Genomic DNA, 22,125 nt, shown 5'->3' with positions numbered 1-22,125 from the left:
CAATTCTTTTGTTGTGCGTAAATTCTCATTTAAAAAATTTCTTTTATACCGTTTGAGGCTAAACTCAGGTATTTTAATTCATTTTTAAATGCAAGTGCAATTATGCATAGCTTTAAGAAACACTCCGGAATTTTTTTTTGTATTTGAATTTGATGGTCTTTTGAAAGTGCAATCTTAGCAAGCCTTTGTTTTCTTTGTGTTATCCTAAATTTTTTTGCAACGCATTAAATGTTCCTAATCCGATTACTCTAACTAGTTGATAGGTCAATAGACTACTAAAATAATCGATAGCTGCAGCCCTAATATTAGTATTCATATAACAGGTTAGAGTCTCCTTTCAACACAAACTTCCATTCAAACTGTAAAATGTCATACAAGAGAGTGTGCTTTGAAATTGGATTTTGATTGTATTTATAAATAACTTAAAAAAACATTCATTACAGTCTGCGTTAAGAGTGTGACAATATCTCGATACAGCGATATATCGCAATATCTTGCAACCCGATCGGTTATCGATATGCGCTTGCCAAGTATCGATACTTTTATTTGACATATTGGCCATAAAATGCAGTATGGATGCTGTAAACTGCTCAATGTTTGCTGAGCAATTCCTTGGCAGTCCACGAGGGGCGCTCAAGAGTGGCGATGAAGGTAAAGTGCGCACAAGTCGTCTAGAGAAGAAGAGAGGAAGCTCCAAGTGGGTTGAAAAAAATAAAAAAGCTTTGTGGGAACGGTGGAGGAAAAAGTGAGAAAAATATTGCTACAAATCACACATGTGGACACACTTTAGATTTTACACCAACAAGAAAGGAAGTAAGGTGAACAAGGACTTTGCTGTATGCAAGAATTGTCTAACAAAAGTAAGGTTCACTGGCAGCTGGTGACGAAGTGGATACCGGATTTCTTCACGGCTTCGCTTTCATTACTTGAGGTAAGAACGTTTTGCAATGTAATTGATTTTTTAATTTACATGTATTATTTTGATGCCATTTGGTGTTGAATGATATAAAATAAACCAGGACCCTAAACTGGATGAAAATGAATATCGAACAAGCCTACATGAATTTACTGACTTATTTGATATTATTTGAGAACCACTTTCCATCTAGTTTACTATACAAACTGTTATTACTGCCATTTTGATACAATAAGCTATAAAAATGGTTTGAATAGCTTCCAAGATATATAAGGTGGCGTGCATGATAATTAATGTCGCCTACATGTTAAAAATTGGTAATTATTCAATTTTTAATTTTTATACATTCAATTCATATTCTTTAAATTCACTCAATACTTCCAACTCACACAAAAAATCAGGATTTCAGCTCAAAAACTATTAAGTAGCAAATATTTTGTTTTATTTTTTTGTTTTTAAAGTGAGGAAGAATGTGACTGAGTCCGACATCTCAAATGCTGAAGCAGATGGTGGAAGTGTTCAAACCAATGCTTTTGGCAACAAAGGTCATATATGAAGAAAAGACCCACCAATTTTATCATTGCCCCACTCCAAGCTCAACTGCTGACACCTACAGCACTGTAAATTTTTTCCCCAAAAAGATTAAAAACTTTAAAGAAATTAAGGGTGCGATTCATCATGATCTCTCCAAGAGATATCAGTGGTTGTGGTTTGTTTCCTCTAAATGTGTAGGTACACAATTTGCAGTAGATTTATATTTTACAGCAATGTTGCACGGAAAAGGCGTCACTTTTTAATAAATGACTTAAACAGTATTTTTTCTATTTTGAAATATCTTTTTTTTTTTTTTTTTTTCTTGTTTCAACAGTTGTATCGTAGAATATCATGGATAAAATTTCTGACCAACATATCGATAATTGTTGTATCGTGATATTGTGAGATAATCGTTATCGTGAGCCTTGTATCGTAAATCTTATTGTGAGGTGCCCTGAGGTTCCCACTCCTAGTCTGCGTCTTCCTTATTTGATTATTGTTTGTTTAAAGAAAATAACTGAGTCATTGACACAATTTATATCAGCAGCACTTTTTTCTTTTTTTAATTGAATGAACATGACTTTTGTCTGATTTGTGTACGGAGAATTTGTTTTATACTTAGAACCTTTATACAGTTGTAGACAGTTAAGTCACGAAGCTGTAATAAAATATTATTTCCGAAGGAAATAGTAATCCAATTTGTCTTCATTGTTACTTACAACATGCCTAAAACAACTTCAAGTTAAATTGTGATGGTAATTGAAAAAAAATGACATACATCCGATGATTCGATTAATCGTTAAATTCATCGTTCGATGAATCAATTATAAAAATAATCATTAGTTGCAGCCCTAGTGTGTATTGAAGCTAGACCTACCGTTAGCCTTGAGGGAAGATAAGAGACATCCCATCATACTTTTGGCCACACTGGGATCAGTGACCTTGGCATGAATGTCAACCTTGATGAGGGAGGGGAAGTTGGACAGAAAAGATTCCGGAAGGCCCTCCTCTTCCTCGTGGAAACTCAAAATCATCTTCTACGGAAACAAGGGTGGAAGAGTTAGCGACTGAGTGTCATATCAATAGGACGATGACAGAGTGAAGGAGTTACCTCGGCCTCTGTGAGGTCCTTTTGACCATCGGGTTTGTGGTACTTCTCTTGCATGAAAGGAATCCAGCTCATCTCGCATTTCTTGATAAAGGGCTTGACGTCCACGGTGCCCAGCGCGTATCCGCAGATGCCCTCATCATCCTCCAGCACAAAGCCGTAGTCAGGGCTCAGAGACAGAAGACCACCAACCATTCTGCCAAAACACATTACACATTTTACACATTAAATCCAATTCACGCAACAATATGTCAAAATCACCACTCAAATTCATTTTAGTCAAAGAAAATGTTAAAAACAATGCAATTAGATCTTTTAAATAGAATAAAAACAAGTGTGTGTGTGTGTGGCAAACAATACTTCCATCAAGGACATTACTTCGCAAATATTGGGCTGCGGGGGTGGGGGCGCAGAGTGATGCCAGGAGTGGCGCATGTGACCTCGGGGAACATAATTTTTTGTCCTACTAGAAGTGTAACTGCACAGCGACTCAGTGGTTGGCAGTGGTGCTCTCGTTTTCAGTGTGCAGTATTTTTGAACCAAACAAGAGCACACAGCAAAGAGCACTAGAGATATGAAGCGCTAAGACGAGTGTCATTACCGATCGCGACGGATGGCTACTGTGCGTGCGCGAACCGACGCCATTTTCTCTCAAGGGATGACGGGAGGTATAGATATGCACGTGATAGATTAAACAGTAAATTTACATTTATCATTCTTTTTTTTTTTTGGGTGATAATTTTTTTTGTTGAAACCATCCAATGATTATGCTGTAGCTAGAAGTAAACACAATGCATTCAAATGTTGAAACAGTTTTAATGTACATGTGTAGAATATAAACTCAAACTATACTCACATATGCAAATATAGGACACTGAAGCCTTCGTTCAATTTTACAATAACATTGTTTCTTAAATATAACATATCAAAGACTAAATAAAAAGGCTAGTTTAGCTACAGATATCTGAAAAACTTTGTATGTTATAACCAAGTTTGTAAGGTTTAAATAAAGTTTTGGGTTTATTTTAACAGCATGAATGCTCTCTGAAGGGTTTGATTGGGGTGAGGCTGGAGGAAGCCAGTTAGGTGTGTAAGGAAAGCCCTTTTTAAATTATTGAATGACAAAGTTGATGTAAAGATCGTAAGGGTGAAGGAATGTGTACTGCACATTTTGTAAAGTAGGTTGAGGCAAGAAGAACTTTATGGCACATGCGCAGTATGGCTACCCAGTTGCGACCAGCTGTTTACGTGACTGCTTGTGGTCACTTCCCTCGTTGACTTTATGCTTATAAACGCGAGGGATTCGGACATATAAAATAAATATTTTTTTAATTGTCTGGCATGTGGCTTTTATATGTCTGAATTTAACATATACACTGCTCGCCAAAAGTACTGGCACCCCTGCAATTCTGTCAGATAATGCTCAATTTCTCTCAGAAAATGATTGCAACTCCAAATGCTTTGGTAGTAATATCTTTGTTTATTTTGTTTGCAATGAAAAAGCATAAGAGATAATGAAAAACAAAATTAAATCATTATCATTTTACACAAAACTCCAAAAGTGGGCCAGACAAAAATATTGGCACCCTCAGCCTAATACTTGGTAGCGCAACCTTTAGACGAAATAACTGCGAACAACCATCAATGAGTTTCTTACAATGCTCTGCTAGAATTTTAGACCATTCTTCTTTGGCCAACTGCTCCAGGTCTCTGAGGTTTGAAGGGTGCCTTCTCCAAACTGCCATTTTCAGATCTCTCCACAGGTGTTCTATGAGATTCAGGCCTGGACTCATTGCTGGCCACTTTAAAAGTCTCCAGTGCTTTCTCTCAAACCATTTTTCACTGCTTTTTGAAGTGTGTTTTCGGTCATTGTCTTGCTTGATGACCCATGACCTTTGAGGGAGACCCAGCTTTCTCACACTGGGTCCTACATTATGCTGCAAAATTTTTTGGTAGTCTTAAGACTTCATAATGCCATGCACACAGTCAAGCAGTCCAGTGCCAGAGGTAGCAAAGCAACCCCAAAACATCAGGGAACCTCCGTCATGTTTGACTGTGGGAATCTCTTTGAAAGCTTTGTTTTTCTCCTGTAAACTCCATGTTGATGCCTTTTCACCAAAAGCTCTACTTCTGTCTCATCTGACCAGAGAACATTCTTCCAAATGTTTTTGGCTTTCCAAGTAAGTTTTTGGCAAACTCCAGCTTGGCTTTATTATGGCTCTGGGTCAGAAGTGGTGTCTTCCTGGGTAACCTACCATAGAGTCCCTTTTCATTCAGACGCCGACGGATAGTACGGGTTGACACTGTTGAACCCTCGGATTGCAGGACAGCTTGAACTTGTTTCGATGTTAGTTGAGGTTCTTTATCCACCATCGGCACAATCTTTCGTTGAAATCTCTCGTCAATTTTTCTTTTCCGTTCACATCAAGGGAGATTAGCCACAGTGCCATGGGCTTTACACTTATTGATGACACGGCGCACGGTAGACACAGGAACATTCAGGTCTTTGGAGATGGACTTGTAGCCTTGAGATTGCCCATGCTTCCTCACAATTTTGCTTCTGAAGTCCTCAGATTTTTCTCTTTGCTCAATGTGGTACACAAAAGGACAGAGGTTGAGTCAACTTTAATCCATTTCAACTGGCTGCAAGTGTGATTTAGTCATTGCCACCACCTGTTATGTGCCATAGGTAAGTAAAAGGTGCTGTTAATTACAAAAATTATAGAAGCATCACATGATTTTTCAAAAGGTGCCAATACTTTTTTTGAGTTTTGTGTAAAATGATTTAATTTTTTTCCTATTCTCTTTTGTGTTTTTTCATTGCAAGCAAAATAAAGGAATATATTACTACCAAACCATTTGTAATTGCAATCATTTTCTGGGAGAAATTGAGTTTTATCTAACAGAATTGCAGTGGTACCAATACTTTTGGCCAGCAGTTGTCAGTCGACAAATCACAAATGTGAAAAGTTACCTCGTGTTGCTTTAAGTCTTTTCTGTTACAAACAAAACAATTTTAATAAAGTTATACGTTATTGTATTCCCCTTTAATATAAAAAAGGATAAAATATTATGCAGAGCTGTTAGAAGTCGCAGTTTTTTTTCATAGTTTTGCTGGGGGTGTGACCTATACTCTGGAGCGACTTATGTGTGAAATTATTAACACATTATTATATCATTTCACATGTTATTTTGGTGTTTTGGGGTTACACTGATGGTTTGGTAAACTTGTTAGCATGTTCTTTATGCTATAGTTATCTGAATAACTCTTAATAGCTATGTTACGTTACCATACCGGCCACGTTCGCATTTTGTTGTTCATGCATCATGTAACAAAAACATACTGTACACTTATTCACCATGTTTTTCTACATTGTATTTTTATTTTAAATTGCCTTTCAAGATGACATATCTATGTGTTGGATTTTATCAAGTAAATTTCTCCCACAAATGCAGCTTACTCTGCGGTGCGACTTATATGTTTTTTTCTTCTTCGTTGGGCATTTTATGGTCGGTACGACTTATACTCAGGTGCCACTTATAGTCCGAAAAATACGCTAATAATTTTATAGAAAGATGATACTATTTCCAGTGGTGGCAGAGAGTTTGGAGGGGCACGAAAAACATTTACGTCTTCCTGGAAGTGCGTGGGGGTCACAGAAAATAATTGAGAAACACTGATCTAGGAAGCTACACTGGTCTTCTGACTACTAATGGTGAATCCTCAAATAAAAATGAGTCGTACTTATCACCAATGAGGTCAGATTCCTGCTCAGAGAAAGGTGCATCCTCCATTCCTTCATAGTACATTTCTTTACAGATTTTATACACAGAAGCCTGCCAAAAAAAAAGACACATGGACCTTACTTTAGATGATGGCCTCTGAAGCAGGGAAGACGAGCAACAACCAAGGGCAGACATTTTAAAAGATCTCACCTCATCTTTGGCAAAATACGGCCTTATTGAATAGATTTTGGAGGTTGGCAGTGAGGGTGGAGGCTGGTAGAAAAGATCGTTTGCCCCATCAATTGGCAATAATCTCTGTGAATGTCAAAAGAAAGTGATTCAGTTTCCTTCAAACAGGGGACAGTTGGAGGCATTGGTAGAACGCCTTGCTACTCATTTGCTACACTGAAACCACTGTTAAACCAAAAGGATGTGGAAGATAAAGGCTACTGCTCAAGAAAGATATTTTTAATAAATATCTACATATAATACAAAAGAAGCAAGTGCCATTCCTTGTTGATCTGACAGTGGGCTAACAGAGCAAACATCACCACATTGTCATCATTACTTTTGGAGCATGGCGCAACAACCAACCACGTGTTTGCTTAAAATATACAGCAAAACAAAACAGGGGGCTCTTTTGGTCTGACCAAGGTTTTACTTGCTAAAGGAGATGCTCCTTTCCCTTGAGTAAGGCATCGCAATATTTCGCTGCGCAACCCTCCTGTTGAGAAAAAGTAATGAAGCTTGCGCTGAGAGAACTCCAGGGAGGGACAAAAACATGTCTCAAGCATTCAAGACAGGTGAGTCGGTCAATTGTATGCCAGATGCCACTTGGAATTCCTCTCCAAGGTTGTATGTTGATTTAATTCGAACGCTTGTTTTTTATCCTGGAATTTTCTCTCCATTGCAAATGAGCATGCGCACTCGCTCGCGCTGCGATGCTTACGCGGGCGCTTGTAAAGAACTGGCGAGGGAATTTGTGCGCTTCCTGCAAAGAAATGAGATGTCATGAAAATAAAAGGTAAAAGCGCTAGCAGTGCTCGCATGCGCCGCCTGCGCTAAGGGAAGAGCAGCATCTCCTTGGGCACTTGCTGAAAGAAATCCAAATGGATCAAAAATAACAACTGGCAAGAGCAACTTACAATTGAGTTTCACATAATGATCAAAGAAATAAACCTTCAGAAAAGGTGAAGGGGGTTCAATTCCACTCTGCTTAACAATCAGCTCACCTTTGACAGACCAAATACCTTCATTCCTTCACACTTCGACCATTGTCGTCTTTGCTTACAACTTTTTCGTTTCCATTTGATTGCGACAAAATCGGTGAATTAGATACCTGGAACTCTCCTGCTAGACCTCCCCTAAAGGCCCATGGTTCTTGGTCTCCTTTAGGGAATTGTGCTGATGACTGACTACGACACCCTGTTAGGAGCAGAGCCAAGCGGAGAGTGTTACCATAGCATGTGGCTCTTGCACACAAATGAAAATAGCGGGGAGGAAGGAATGGCAGTTATCGGTTTTTAAGAGCATGATTCAATTGGAATTCAAGCATTGAAAATGAACAGTAGCGCCTCTTTGAATCATTTTAAATTTAAAGGGGATCAGCAACTAAAGCTTACATTAACCCTGGGCGATAAAATGATAACAAAAATTATCGTCATCTAATTTTTGTCAACAGAAATATTAAAAACGTTCGATAAAATTCGATCGATTTAAACTTATTACACCACCCGAACACTAGAGGGTGCGGATGCGACGTTAACGCGAGCTCTGAGAGGGTATTCAGTACAGGAGGGAAATTTATTGTGACCAATCACAGAGCAGCATTACACCTTTAAAGCAATGGTTCTTAACCTTGCTAATGGTACCAAACCTCAGGAGTTTCAAATGTGTATTCACCGAATACTTCAAATTAGATAAAGAAAGCAATAATAAAAAATTTAAAAAACACTAAATCTGATCTATTTAAGGTAGAAAGCTAATAACTAAGCGAATTCTTCAGATTTTGTCACATTTTGCAAGTATGCTTTAAAATAGGTCAAAATTTGAGTCCACGCTGACCGCAAGTCTGCTGTACTTCCGCATACCCAGTGCAAGTCAACCTTTTACCGAACAAACCAGTTTTTGTTCTCATTAGACAGCGAGCTAGTAGTTGAAATAAATGGAAATACAGGAGGCAAACCAGTCCAAAACATGGTCTAAAACCCCTCTTTGCCTAGATTAAGTCAGTGTACGAAAAAAGGCCCTTCGCCAAACCCTTTAAACTTACCCACTGAACCTCTGCGGATCGATCGAACCACAGACATAGACTCATAATGGTATGGACAGGTCAGCTCGGTCATGCACTGCGCCTCGCATTTAAGTAGGGGCCCGCCCACATCAAGAGGAGCTATTCACAAACACACTCACACAACAATCTAACACCGGATTTCTGTTGAAAAAGTATGAAAGCTGTACCGCATACAAACAGGAAGGATTGTCTCAGAAGGGATTTGTTCGAGGATTTGAGGTAATTATTTTTATATACAATGTAGCCCCCCTATTTATCAGCCCCGTCAATACATTATGAAGTCTATGCCACAGGTTATGAACCTCTGGCTTAAAGAAATAAAAACGTATTATTCTGGCTCGTAACTTTAAAGCAAAGGCTGTCTTGTTTATTTGTCAAATCTTTGAAACCGAAATTTTTCTTTAGTCCATTCATTTTGTGGATATTGTCTGACACCTTTAAAGTCCTTTCTACACTAGCGTCAGCCCAGTGTGAAGAGCGGTCCACGGCAAGTGAAAACCAGGATGACCCACATAACCTGACGTAGACGCTGTTAGGGACGTGAAAAGCGGCAAGCATATTTACTATAGTCCCTAGCACCAATGCGTGTATTTTTCCATTGTTGCACAAGAAAGCAGCGACTTCTTTTATTTCAAGTAGTTGGGAGCATAATAATAGCTGTGTAAAGAGTTTTACGAGTTTCGGTGGGAAGGTGAATAGTTTTTGTTGTTGTTCGTGAACTACATTTCCACACAAACGCACATCAAGGTACCATTTAGCTTAGGAAGGAGAGGTATAAGTCATTTTTCGAGTGTTCCAGAGCTCGCGAAACATTTAAAAAAGCGCATTCATCTAGGTTTAGTTGGCCATGATTTGTGAGCCGAAAAGGCCGGATCACACTGGTATAAGTACGCCTGCCCCTGCTATTGGATGCGTTGTTGACGTCAGCACGGCACTGCTGTGAAATTAGAGCGAAGCTTTATTATGGTCCCCGCTTCTCGGCGGAAATTCATTCAAACTTGCCGTTCGACCCAAAACTGCCGTCCATCGCTCACTTCGCCGGGAAGTCCTCTCCCACATACACAATGAATGGGTTGCTGCTGAACCCTACACACTAGGCTGCCGCTAGTTTGAAACGACCTTTAGACTTCATGCAAAAAACACTTAACATGTTGCTCTGTGTAACTAAAATTAGTTTGTCTATTTATGGTCATTTAATTTTTTTTGTGATTCCATGTCTACCTTTGTTCTGGCTTTAAATATTGGTTAAAGCGGAATCAGGTTTTGTCAACTTTCACTAAGGTGCAAAACTCAGCTTTCAAATTTGAAAGAAGCAACTATCCTGATAATTATGATTTTGACCGATAAAACTTTTACCCTAATGACAATCCTAATAACATTTTTTGTCATATCGCCCAGGCTTAGCTTACGTGACAATGATAAGCGCAATATCAACTTCACGTCAGTTGCACAGGCCTACACAACTTTTATGTCGTCCACACTCCCTCTTAACATGATGCAAAGATTCTTTTCCTTGCTGCCAAACTACCAACCACACAGCAAAAGTACTGTATTCTATGTAAGCTTCAGCTGCCGTCCCTGCTGGTCAGAGTACCCGGTGTGAAGTCACATTCTCTTCTGATCTGCCTTACGCACGACTCATCAAATTAGGAAGACCCATGAGGAGCCACAACGCATCTGTCCTTTCTGCTTACCATTCCAAAGCCACAACTCTTAAGGTACAATTCAATATTAATTACGGATTAGCCCAAGCATGGAATAAATGGAAGAACAGAGTTATTATGTATGTCAGCAGTTCGAAAAGAGGCCGTGTCTTGTGACCAGACAATGGGAGCACACCTGCTTTACAAATCGCATTATGATGCCATAAGCGCTTCCGACGCAGCAAGCGGATGCACCCACGAGGGGAACGCTGACCTTTCTTTAACTGATTGCAGTGAAACTAATCAAATGTTATTATTACAGACTAATTTCACCCACAAAACATATAGCACAGACAGCACGCACAAGTGTAATGATCACAACTAAAGAGTAGGATTAAAGTGCTAGGGTTAACTTTGAAAGCAAAGGGTAAATTCCCTTGAGCAGGTGCATCTGGCTGGTCTGAGCCACTTCTACAAGCCTACTGACAGAAAAAAAGCACAAGTTAGAGAAGCTGCCGGAAAAAAAAGAGAACAATTGGGAATTAACGATCGAAGCTCAAAATCGCTGCGCCAAAATGTGACTTCATCCGGGAAGGGGGCTGCCTCCTTTCCTCCAATTTATCTATCACAATTTATCAGTCGCATTCAAGAGAAATGCATGAATCCGTTTCGCCTGCACTGCACATACATCGGCCACTGTCGATCCAAAAGCAGTAGAAACTTGTACTGTGGATTCTTCCATCTGTACATAGTGAAGGGAGAAAACAGTAGAAAATTATTATTAGTAGTTGCACTCAGTACAGTAAGCAGGGAGGTTGTGGCTAAGTGCCGGCTGCACAGCTTCCAGCAAGACAACAAGATGGGGTGCCAATTGTGCAAAATGCAGTATTTAACAATGTATATCTGAGCATAAAAAGTCACTATTAAAGTTTGAAAGCCTTCAATGTGGTTTTGCCATCATGGGTTTGCTGCCTGCTGTGTACTGAAGTCCTCAGCTTTACCATACATGACAGAAACCTGTGAACAAAACTGCGTTACAGAAATTAACCTACAGGCCATGCTGGTGCTTCAGACTACTTACAACACATTCTTTTTCATGCCAATCAGTGTTACTCAACTGTAACAGAGTGGATCATAGTCAGGTATAGAAGAAATACCGCACTTCTGAATGTGGTGGCAACAGCTGTATTAAAACGCCTTGCTGGGTTGAAGAGTGCGTCGACAATTTGAGGAGATGAATACAATACAAAATAGTAATCCCTGCTGTATTGGGGGCTCACCATTCAGAAATTCCAAATTTATTCCATGAAACCCATTAGAAGCCATTTGCTGATAAACACCTATTAGTGATTTTGTGTTCTTTCTGAAATGCTTCAGGATATATATAGAATCATTAATTGATGTCTAATATTTCGTTAAAAAAAAAAAAAAAAAAAAAAGACTGAAAATTTTTTCACACGTATATTTTAAACTTTTAAACAAATTATGTCACATTGAAAAAAATGGTGCCTGTAAAAAAGTCAAGGATATCTACCTCATAACTATCGCTTAGTTGCATTTTTTTTTTAGTTACTGTCGCATTTTCTCCGATATGTTAGATGATAAATAATCAATACAAAGAAAGAAAGAAAAAAAAAAAAACATTTGAAAGATTAAATATATGAAAATGAACATCTCGACCACTCCTTGATGTCTGCAATTTCTGCATCGCGACCCTTGTTACAGTATATTACCATGTTTCAGCCATGAAATCTGCCAAAAATCCGGCTGTGGCCATTCACAGCTGCGTCTTGACACTCGGTGATACACGCTACATGGAGTTTTGGGATCGAAAAGAGGTAAGTACGCATTCTCGTCAAAATCATGGCGTCTCGCGTGCTCTCACCTCCAGTTAGGGTTTTGCTGTTTAATTTTTAAAAAATTATTTTTTTTAAAATGGCCTCCTGTTCAAAATTTTTCTTCCCCCAGAAAATTGAGATTTTAAGCTTTCCAATGATGTATCACACATGCATATAGGACAATTTTGAAATCTGGCCAAGCTGGGGGTTTCAGAGCTGAACTTCAAGTCACCTGAGTGTTTTCCGCCATACAAATATATATATTGTAATATATATTGTATATTCTATGTTTTGTTGCCAGCTTGTCCGATTCCGTTTTGTGAACACCGTTTCTTTCGTGAACGCATTTGAATGCATCACACGAGAGGGAGTGCGTGGTCACGCTCTGCTTTTACAAGCAGTCGCATAGTTGCGATTGAAATAAATCTATGGAAAACGACAAAGTCAAACATCGTTACTGAGGATGTTACAATCGTTGGGCACTCAACACTTGGGAAATATCACATAGAAACATGTTGTGGCGCCGTGTATATTTCCTTGAAGCGCAAACCACAACCAGAGATGACCAGGGGTCTCGCTGACCTGGAAGTGGCCCAGACAACCGGAGACGACCAGGGGTCTTGCTCTCCTGGAAGTGGCCCGGAGGTCCTTTTCATCTGTTGTATTTTCCATTGGCAAACCAGCCCATTACATTAACGCAAACTAGTCGATTTAACCGTGAAAAAAACAAACAAACCAAAAAAAAAACAATCGTACTGGTCATGCATGTGGAAGTAAATGAAAAAAATACTTGCACTGGCTCTTATTTTAGTCGCAAAATGCCCCAGTTTGGGGGCAGTCTGGAGCCCTGAATTTAGCTGCATTATTTATTTGAAAACAACTACAATTATCACATGTATTTTATCATGTAATACTGATGATCATGTCATCCATAATATTAATCCTAAAATAATTGAACACCTTCTTAAAAAACACTGTACCACAATTTGAGGGGCTGCTAATCTACTGTATTAAGTAAATAATACTTTCTTTTACTAGGAGATGGAATCCACCCTGATCCAGATGAAGTAAAACGGATAAACTCATTACTGAGTTTACATTGTAAAGCCGCAAAAAAAAATAGATGTCTATATTATGCACCAGAATGGCCTTCCATGGTAAGTGAATCAACTTGTTGTCCAAGCTCGCGTCGCATGCGCGGAGGAATGGGATGCCCCACGGGTGCCTATCGTCACAAAACAGATGGAAGTGAACTGCTCTGCGTGGGCTTGCATTTGTGACGTTACAGGATACACAGCAAGCAGCAGTAACTCCATATGGGTTGTTCACCACTGAGATTTGTTTGGAAAAGTACATCGGGTAGATGGTAGCAGCACAACCAGCATGTAGTCAAGATTGAAAAGGGGTGGGGTGAAGCAACAAATGTGGATGAAATAAGACTCTATTCCATTGTGCTGCAAAGTCATGTTAAAAAACTACAACGGAAGTATTTAATTATAAAGGCCATATTAATCCTGGGGACAGGCTGGCCATGTTCTTTAAACACTATATTATCTTTTTGGTTAAACACCAATACAGTAAATTAGAGGTTGACCGATATCGGGCCGAAATATGGACTTATTTCCAACAATAAAAATAAGACAATAAAAATGGATTTTGATCTGGCATCTTTGTGGGCAACTGTGGCCGCCGCTGACTGACAGTAGGACCCCGGAAGGACCCTGCTGCAGGCTGCTATAGGAAGCTTCAGGCTTGGCAGTTTTGTAAATATTGTCAGATTTTTTTTATCTTGCATCAAAGAATATGCAACGTTGCTCTAGTCTTTAATGGTGTTTACCGAGTGATCCTTACACTCTAAATGTAACTCGTAGCTTTAGCGTAGCATTCGCGTTAGCAATAGCTTTCGCATGGCAAGTATCCGCTTAAACTCTCACTTGTTTACATCTCGACGTAACGTCTTGCTGGGTTCAATTATTTGAAAATAATGTACTATTCTTCTTAGTGTGATTAATCATAAAAAGTACTGCGTTCGTTGGTTTGGTAACACTAGACCTAATTAATCCTTTAAGTCTCAGGTCATTATAGTAAATTTTGCTTTTGCAAAAAAAAAAAAAAAAATGCTTTTGAAGCATTTTTTAAAATTGGCTTTAATAATCTATGTGCTTGAGAAAAAAAAGGTATATCGGCTTACAAAATCGGCAATCGACTGAATTTCTTTTTTGATATCGGAATTGGCTTCGGCATTTGAAAATCCCATATCGGCTGACCTCTACTGTAAATGCAATCTGTGAAGCAGACTTTAAATCAGTCACTGTATAAATGAATCAATTAAATGTCTGCTGAGGACTTGTGGCTAAACTGCTCCTATTCTTTGAGATGAAGAGATGTGTGGTTTCTCTTATACACACCTAGCCACTGGACAAAGGACTTGACCATAGAAATGATGCTCTTGATGTCCCAGATGTAAGGGTAGAGGTCATACAGGATGGTGCGGTTGGCGGAATTAGACAGGCGTGTAAACATCTGTATGACTGAGCAGCACATCTCCTCAAACTTCTCTGCCCTCAACTGCCATTCTGCAACCTGCATGACAAAATAGTGAGAGAAATAGCAAGTAGTTATTTTCCTTGCCTAAGGTCGAAGGTCATTTTACATTGGAACGTGCTATTTTCTGTTGTGTATTTACAATTACTCCTCCACAAAACAAAATGTAATTTTAATTTCAGTAGGATGCTAAAATATTTGCTAGTTGCAGTCTTAAGTAACATGGATATCATCCACCATTTTCTTCCCACCAGCACTGGATTAGCTTTACATATGGGCTTTTTAAAAACAAAGCACAATAATTTTGGGACTACCTGTATTATCAAAGAGTTAACCAACCTTCTCATCTTCTTTCATCTTGCGGTTTACACTAACGACGCTGCTGTTAGCTCTCAGCCAATTGAACTCCTTCAACATCTGCATGGCCTTGGGGCCGTGCTCATATGGCAGGTAAAAGAGTTCCGCCAGCAGACACAGGTCCTCGATGGAGAGCGGCTCCACGGTGAACAGTGGCTTCTCAGTGGGACCGGGAAGAAACACATCCTGTAGCGGAACATCCAAAAACAAAAGACCGTTTCAGAATTATGTTTATTATGTTTTCGCCTTCAAAATCCTTCAAATCTGGCTGTGGCACCTGCTTGAGTTGATCGTCAGTCTGCATGGGGGCAATATCACTCCCAGAGTCCTCTTGTAGGGACTCTTCAGAAGACTTGGACTCTACCAAGCTCTCCTTGTCCATATCCATTGGCTTAAGATCATCTGCCATCTTTTCAGCCAAGACCGGGCCCTCAAGTTTCTGCTCCGTGCTCACCACAGTGTCAGGCTCTTCCAGCTTTTCCACCACCATCTCCATGGGCTCCTCATCAGAATCCTTCTTCTCCACCTCAACAGATGCAATAAAAGCATAGTTTCAAAACCGACAAAAACATCTATAGTTCCAAAACAATTAATCATTTATTTAGTGAATGGTGCAATTGGACCATTTCCATAAAGTTTGATCAATGACCTACTTAACTACATTTTGAAATTCATTTTATTGCTGATTAGTGGCAATTGTCATCACTCATATAAGTGATATTTTTTCTGAGGAAAAACTGTCCCGATCCGATCACTTGATCGTAAATCGACCCGATCGCGCCATTTTTCGGAATCTGTTGAAAAGGATCGTGATTTTAATTTAATAAATACATATGTCTTTCTGCTTCATGCTCATGGAGCCTCTCGCCTCCCTCCTGCCAGCTAAGCAAAATGAACAAACTTGTTTTTTTTCTTGGTCATCAGCTGGTGTTTGGTACTTAAAGTTAACGATGATTGACGGGTTTGTAGCTTTGATCTAGCGAGAGAAGGCTCGGTAGCCCTACGATCGAAGGCGCAAAAGTGTCAATCATCGTTTAGTTTGTTACACACCAGTTTGTGGCAACTCATTCAAGTGAGACGCTGTTTTTGGCAGCGGGAGTGGATTTGAGTGGACTCACTCAATGAAGCATTTAATAAAGACAAGCATTTTTCTACGTTAGTCTTGTTCAAAAATAATTCACATTATGAAAGTGGCACGGTGCAACAGTGGTTAGCAAGTTCACCTCACAGTTCTGCGCGCCTACATTTTGTGTTGGTGCACCGGAAGAAAAAAGTTAGGTACAACCAATGCAAAAGGTAAGTACATATAAGGGATGTCCCGATCCAGGTTTTCAGACTTCCGATCCGATACCGATATTGTTTTGCACTTCTGATCCGATACCGACCGATACCGACCTATCTGAGCATGTGTTAAAGTTTAAAGGTATTTTGCCTCCTTACTTAGTTGTCAGACTCATGTTGAAAAAGGTTTTAGTACTCTGGATAACTAGCCAGCTGAATTAGGTGAGTTTCAATAACACAACAACGGTTGGTAACAAGAAACTGACCTGTTTATTCAGTGACAAACACAAAACATTATAAATAACAAACAGAAATTGCATAGTCAGTCAGTAAAACGTGCAAATAATATTGTAAACTGTCTTAAAAAAGCAAAACACACCAACAACCTCAGTGGAAAATCCCACAAATCCCCCAAGCTATTAGATGCTTTAAATGTTTCGTGCATTAGTTACAAAAATTGTATAAAAAGCCTCTCAGGTTTAAATAAACGACTATTTCAGTATCAAGTTAACATTTTAAAACAGTAAATAAAATACTCAAGTCCCCATTCTGTATCAGCAGCTTTAAACTACATTCATTTAATTTTGCGAGTCAACTGTTAAAGTTGTTAAAATTGCTCCCGTTATTCCATAATTTCCCTCCTGTCTACTTTCGACATGTGAAAGTTTTAAAACTGTTTTGAAGTTAGATTCAAGTCAAGATTTTGCTGATTTAGGAGTATTTTAGATAAAAAGTTTATTAGGTTCGCTTGGAAGGTTCACAACAGCCTACTAGGGAAGTCTTCTGCTTTAAGATGGCGGCTGTTTACTAACGCATCTGGTTTTCAATACTTTAATGTTGCCAACGCAGTCGAGTCTGTCGTTTTGCATCTAGTTCTATATACATATGATATCTATTATCCCCAGTAAAACGACGCTGACGTAGTTTGTAGCGGCCGTCAGCAGCAGTATTCTTGTGTTTTTTATCCAGCGGCATGAGTTGAGCATTGGCATTACCCGGGTTTATGACAAGCATTATGTTTACTTTCGGGACGCAATGCGGTCAGTTTCTCATTGCGTCCCGAAGACCGCGCTGTGTATTAGTTCCGCTTTACTTGACATATTTCAATAATCGGAATTTGGATGTTTGTGAATCGTTCTCAAATCTTCCACGGCTGACTCGCTCAAGGATGTAATGATGGCTGGGCATGTTGTACCGTGGTTCTAAGTGTTGGATGGTGCGTCTTTACTCACGAGAGATAATGGCTCGTCATCCAGAATGAATTCTTCGGCAATGACTCTTGTTATTCCCTGGGCTTTGGGACTGTCGAGTGCCAGTTTGTCACGCTTAGCAAAAGTTTCTGCCAGTGTTAGTTGCGTAGGACCTTTCTTTTTGTCTTCGGTTTTCTTAACATACTCCTCATATTGTTTGTGGTGGTATTTCGCTAAATGCTTGATTAGGTTGGTTGTATTAAAACTTCTGACAGCTTTACCACTACGCTTGACTTTATTGTGGCATATGTTGCACTCTGCCTCTTCGTCTTTGTCGTCCTTTAAGGGGAAATGATCCCACACAGCTGACATTTTTACCGATAAAGTCACTCGGTAAATTGGGAGACGATAATGTAAATGTAGTGTGTTGAAGGTGTGCCGTAAAATGCGGAGCGGATTTTAGGGAAACCGAAGCAAAAACTGGAATGGATTATGTAAATCGGTGCGCTGGAAAACCCGGACCGGACTTTTAATGCGAATGTAAAACAATGCGAATTGACTGCACAATAATCAACAACACAAAAATGAATTGCACAGTGCAATAAACACAAAAGTAAGGGCGGGCGCGAATGCGCGAGCACAACCTGGTAGTACGCCGTACACACACGCGGTCAATTTGGCCACAAAACGTGGCAGCAACAGAGCACTTTAAAATCAGTCTGTTTTACAACACATCCCAAAGATGCTAAACGAACACGGCACCTGAACACATAAATGTGTAACACGAATACGATGTAAACAATGCTCCCGACTTCGCGAGGACGAGTGGGAGCGATGACTACCGGCCGTTGCAACGGCAAAGCTACAAAACGGCCTCGCATGTAGCGGCTCCAACCTATAGCTTGAACCCTCTAGAATGAATGAAAAATACTCAAGGTCATTCATGGACTGTAGATATATATGTTTTTCCATTTTCCACACAAATATATATCTGTTCATTTCACATGGTTGTACAATGTATCACAAAAGTGAGAACACCCCTCGCATTTCTGCAGATATTTGAGTATATCTTTTCATAGGGCAACACTGACAAAATCACACTTTGACACAATGAAAAGTAGTCTGTGTGCAGCTTATATAATAATTTATTTTCCCCTCAAAATAACTCAAAATATAGCCATTAATATCTAAACCCCTGGCAACAAAAGTGAGTACACCCCTTAGAAACTACATAAATGTCCCCTAAATGTCCAAATTGAGTACTGCTTGTCATTTTCCCTCCAAAATGTCATGTGACTTGTTACAGGAGTGCTGTCAGCATTGCTGCAGAGATTGAAGAGGTTGGGGGTCAGCCTGTTAGTGCTCAGACCATACGCCGCACTCTATATTAAATTGGTGTGCATGGCTGTCACCCCAGGAGGAAGACTATTCTGAAGACGGTACACAAGAAAGCCCGCCCGTCTCATCAGACATGGTTCCAGTAATCCATGTGCTTTGTTGACATGTCTTCAGCAAACTGTTTGCGGGCTTTTGGTATCGGATTTGGACTCAGATTCTCAAAATCAGGTGACTCGGGTGCAAAAATATGCAACTGGGACATGCCTAGGAGAAACATTTTACCAAAATAATAGTTCTCACATTTAATGCAAAAAAATTAAAAATTCTGAAGGCGCCAGCATAAATTGTAGTGTGCACTGTACACTAGTGTATAGTACGTATCCCAAAAACTGCAGCAACGACGTTGTGGTGCCTTATCAGTGTTTACTCAAGATTTTGCAAGTTCGGAAAAACATATTTTCCAATGCATTTTCAATTGTCGTCAATTATTCAGAGATTTTTGGGGAGGATCTCTGAAGCAGAACACACTACACTGCAAAAACACCTCCTTAAAACTAGTTAAATTTTCTTGTTTTCAGTGTAAATCTAGAAATAAGTGAAATTTTTTGCCAGTGCATCAAGTAAATTTTAGTGATTTAGATTTCTTGAAATAAGGAAAATACCTGTCTGAAAATAAGCTTAACAGACTTATTTTATAGATATTGTTCAAAACATTATTTGAAAGCAATTTTTGCTTAATTTAGGTGAAAAAATGACCAACTTTTAGATGTATAGACTTAATAAGAACAAAAAGTGATATTTACGTAAAGTAAGTGGAATAATCTGACAAAATAATCTGTTAACTAGATTTTAACCCTCAAAACAAGATGGCGACAATTATTTGACTAGATCTAAGAAAAGTCTGATTAAGATGTTAGACATTTGCAGTGTACTACCCAGAGGTTGCGCTAGACTTTTTCGTTGTCTGTCATTTTGACTGACAGTGTCATAAAAATCCGGTCATAATCTATTTTTACCCGTCATTTACATTTTTAAAATGATAGTAATGACATATTCAATAGTATTTAGTTTTCATTCATTTTTAATTAATATTCTGTCCGAACAAGCTTAACGAGGCAAACGGACAGCGGAGTGCACCAATCAGCGACGGGCAGACGTGCCGTTAGCAAAGCGACGAGGGCAGGACGAGGGACTTGCGCGCGGAAGTAAACATACGAGGAGAACGGAGTTTATTCAACATGGCTAGGGCGAGACAGACTGTTGTCAATGTCTCGTGTCGATGTGTTTAAGGTCATTTGAAACTGAATTTACCGCGGATTGGAAAATGAATGAATGAATGAATGAATGGAACATATTGTCGGCTCTCCCGCCATCCGTGTTGTTGTAGTGACGACTTTCTGCGCGCAAGAGTGACGTTGCTCGTGAAGAACACGTCACGCAAATAAACAAATCTGATGTGTCGATTGATTTTGTACCTACTCGAGAGGCTGTATCCCAGACTTTTCTCTCAGTGTTTGAAAAATATAGGGAGAACAGTCTGGCCGTGCCAGGCAAACACTCAGTTGCCTTGACATTTTTCCGAGTAAGGCCAACGACGTCATGCATCAAGAGAGACAATAGCTAATTAATATGATCACTCGCCACCCTGTGGTCTGGGGTGTGAATTGCAACCTGTCAAAATGACGGACTTTTTCCGTCACCGTTTTAAAAAACCGGTCAACGACGGAAAATATTCGGTTAACGCGACCCCTGGTACTACCTCCTCTTCTTGCTCAGGAGTTTTTGCCAATGGGTGAGGTTCCAGTAAGTGAGATGGCATGGCTGGAGACATTATTGGTTGCTGGAACACAGTTGTGACCGTGGTGGCAGAGCAAAGAGAAGGGGAGGCCACCGAGGACACGTCGATAACTGTACTTTTGGCACCACTTTGAGGCACCTGTCGGCCTAGGAAAGGTAAGACAAATTCGTTGGTTGCGGTGCTATAACAGAGTAGGAAAAGAAACATGGACCATTTCTCTTACTGTTGTATTGGTGAGGCACAACAAAGTCTCCAAGCCATTCTGTGAGTGCAAGTTTCAGGGCGAGCTGGGGACTGTATAGCATGTCAGTTTCCAGTTCTTCATCACTGCCCTCATTCTCCAATTTAATTTGGATAGAAACAGTGCTGTCCTCACCGTCCGCTAATAAGAGGCAAGAGGATTTCAAAGTTTTAATCATGAGTCACAGCAAATAATACAAATGATTTCAAAAATTGATCATACTTACTCATGACCACATCCTTGCGCACTCCGTTCATGTTAGACTTATACCAGGTGGCCAGGGTGTGAATGGCAACAAAGTTGGACTCAAACTCGCAATTAGGGTTAGTGAGAACTCCCTTAAGTCTGGGGATGAGTTCCGTGGAGCGGCCCTTGTAAGGACCCAAGAAGAGCCTCTTCTGGTCATAGTCATTGGCGTGAATGTTGTCCCAGATGACGGGGGCTCTTCTTAAAATTTTAGACACTTCCTCAATTGACTCCACTGTGATGTCTTTGGATACCACTTTGGGTCCTGGGAATAGAAAATCCTGGTTAGCGTCAAACTAAAATAACAGTAGTATTGATGTTTCTGAGGAACTGTGTTGCACATGCCTGTCCAGAGAATGTCGATGCCAGGCAGTAGCTTCTCTCCTACTGTGTGAAGGTAGGGAGACTGAGAGACACTTGGGTAGCAGAAGGTTCCACAGTATTCTGTTTATTAAGACAACAGGGAAAAAAACAATAGTGAGGCTTTGAGTACTAGGGTGCAATTGCAGCCTTACAGCTAGTTTATTTTATACCTGTGGGACAGAACAGAAAGGTTTCAGGCTGTCCAAGGTATTGGTAGATTTCATTGGTGATGGACACCTGAGCGTGTGCAAAGGAGCTGAAAACCTCCTTGTCAGCAGGGCACATGTTGTGATCGATGTCATCAAAAAGTAAGGCAAATGACTTGCACCCAAAGTGTGTCACCTTATGGACAGAGAAGGAGATTGTTAATAACACCCAACAAAGCAGTGGTATGAAGGCGCCAGCATAATCTTTAATATCTTTAATGCTTTAAAAATTAGCCTGTAGTTTGAAAGTAGTCTAGTATATTTAGGTCTGCGGCATACAGTAAAAAGACCTTAAACTAGTACTTCTCAAATAGTGGGGCAGCGATGCTGGGGTGGCACATGTGACCTTGGGGAACATAATAATAATAATAATACATTTGATTTATAGAGTGCTTCTACCGATGCTCAAAGACGCTTTACAGTTGAAACAAAGAAAAACAATAGAGAAAAGAATTACAAATTAAAAGGAAATATAAAAAGGTGAGTTTTTAACAATTTTTTGA

The 22,125-nt window shown here is 39.7% G+C and overlaps 1 protein-coding gene across 2 annotated transcripts in view; it reads right to left on the bottom strand.

Moving 5' to 3' along the window:
- oga (O-GlcNAcase) overlaps positions 1 to 22,125 on the bottom strand; it is a 42,865-nt gene that overhangs the window by 3,675 nt on the left and 17,065 nt on the right. Inside the window, exons 5-18 of one of the 2 annotated variants that reach the window (XM_057847748.1) lie at positions 21,587 to 21,758; positions 21,399 to 21,497; positions 21,034 to 21,318; positions 20,790 to 20,948; positions 20,528 to 20,712; positions 15,237 to 15,485; positions 14,942 to 15,145; positions 14,467 to 14,641; positions 10,909 to 10,962; positions 7,624 to 7,709; positions 6,495 to 6,599; positions 6,304 to 6,395; positions 2,562 to 2,754; positions 2,328 to 2,487 (exon numbers count right to left, since the gene is read on the bottom strand). In XM_057847748.1, coding sequence (XP_057703731.1) covers positions 2,328 to 2,487; positions 2,562 to 2,754; positions 6,304 to 6,395; positions 6,495 to 6,599; positions 7,624 to 7,709; positions 10,909 to 10,962; positions 14,467 to 14,641; positions 14,942 to 15,145; positions 15,237 to 15,485; positions 20,528 to 20,712; positions 20,790 to 20,948; positions 21,034 to 21,318; positions 21,399 to 21,497; positions 21,587 to 21,758 — 2,218 coding nt within the window. The remainder of the gene's footprint in view (positions 1 to 2,327; positions 2,488 to 2,561; positions 2,755 to 6,303; positions 6,396 to 6,494; positions 6,600 to 7,623; positions 7,710 to 10,908; positions 10,963 to 14,466; positions 14,642 to 14,941; positions 15,146 to 15,236; positions 15,486 to 20,527; positions 20,713 to 20,789; positions 20,949 to 21,033; positions 21,319 to 21,398; positions 21,498 to 21,586; positions 21,759 to 22,125) is intronic. The other variant, XM_057847749.1, reaches the window with a different exon arrangement.

Source organism: Corythoichthys intestinalis, chromosome 10 (assembly GCF_030265065.1).
Source record: "Corythoichthys intestinalis isolate RoL2023-P3 chromosome 10, ASM3026506v1, whole genome shotgun sequence".
Classification (NCBI taxonomy): domain Eukaryota; kingdom Metazoa; phylum Chordata; class Actinopteri; order Syngnathiformes; family Syngnathidae; genus Corythoichthys; species Corythoichthys intestinalis.
This window is presented reverse-complemented; position numbering and strand designations above follow the sequence as displayed.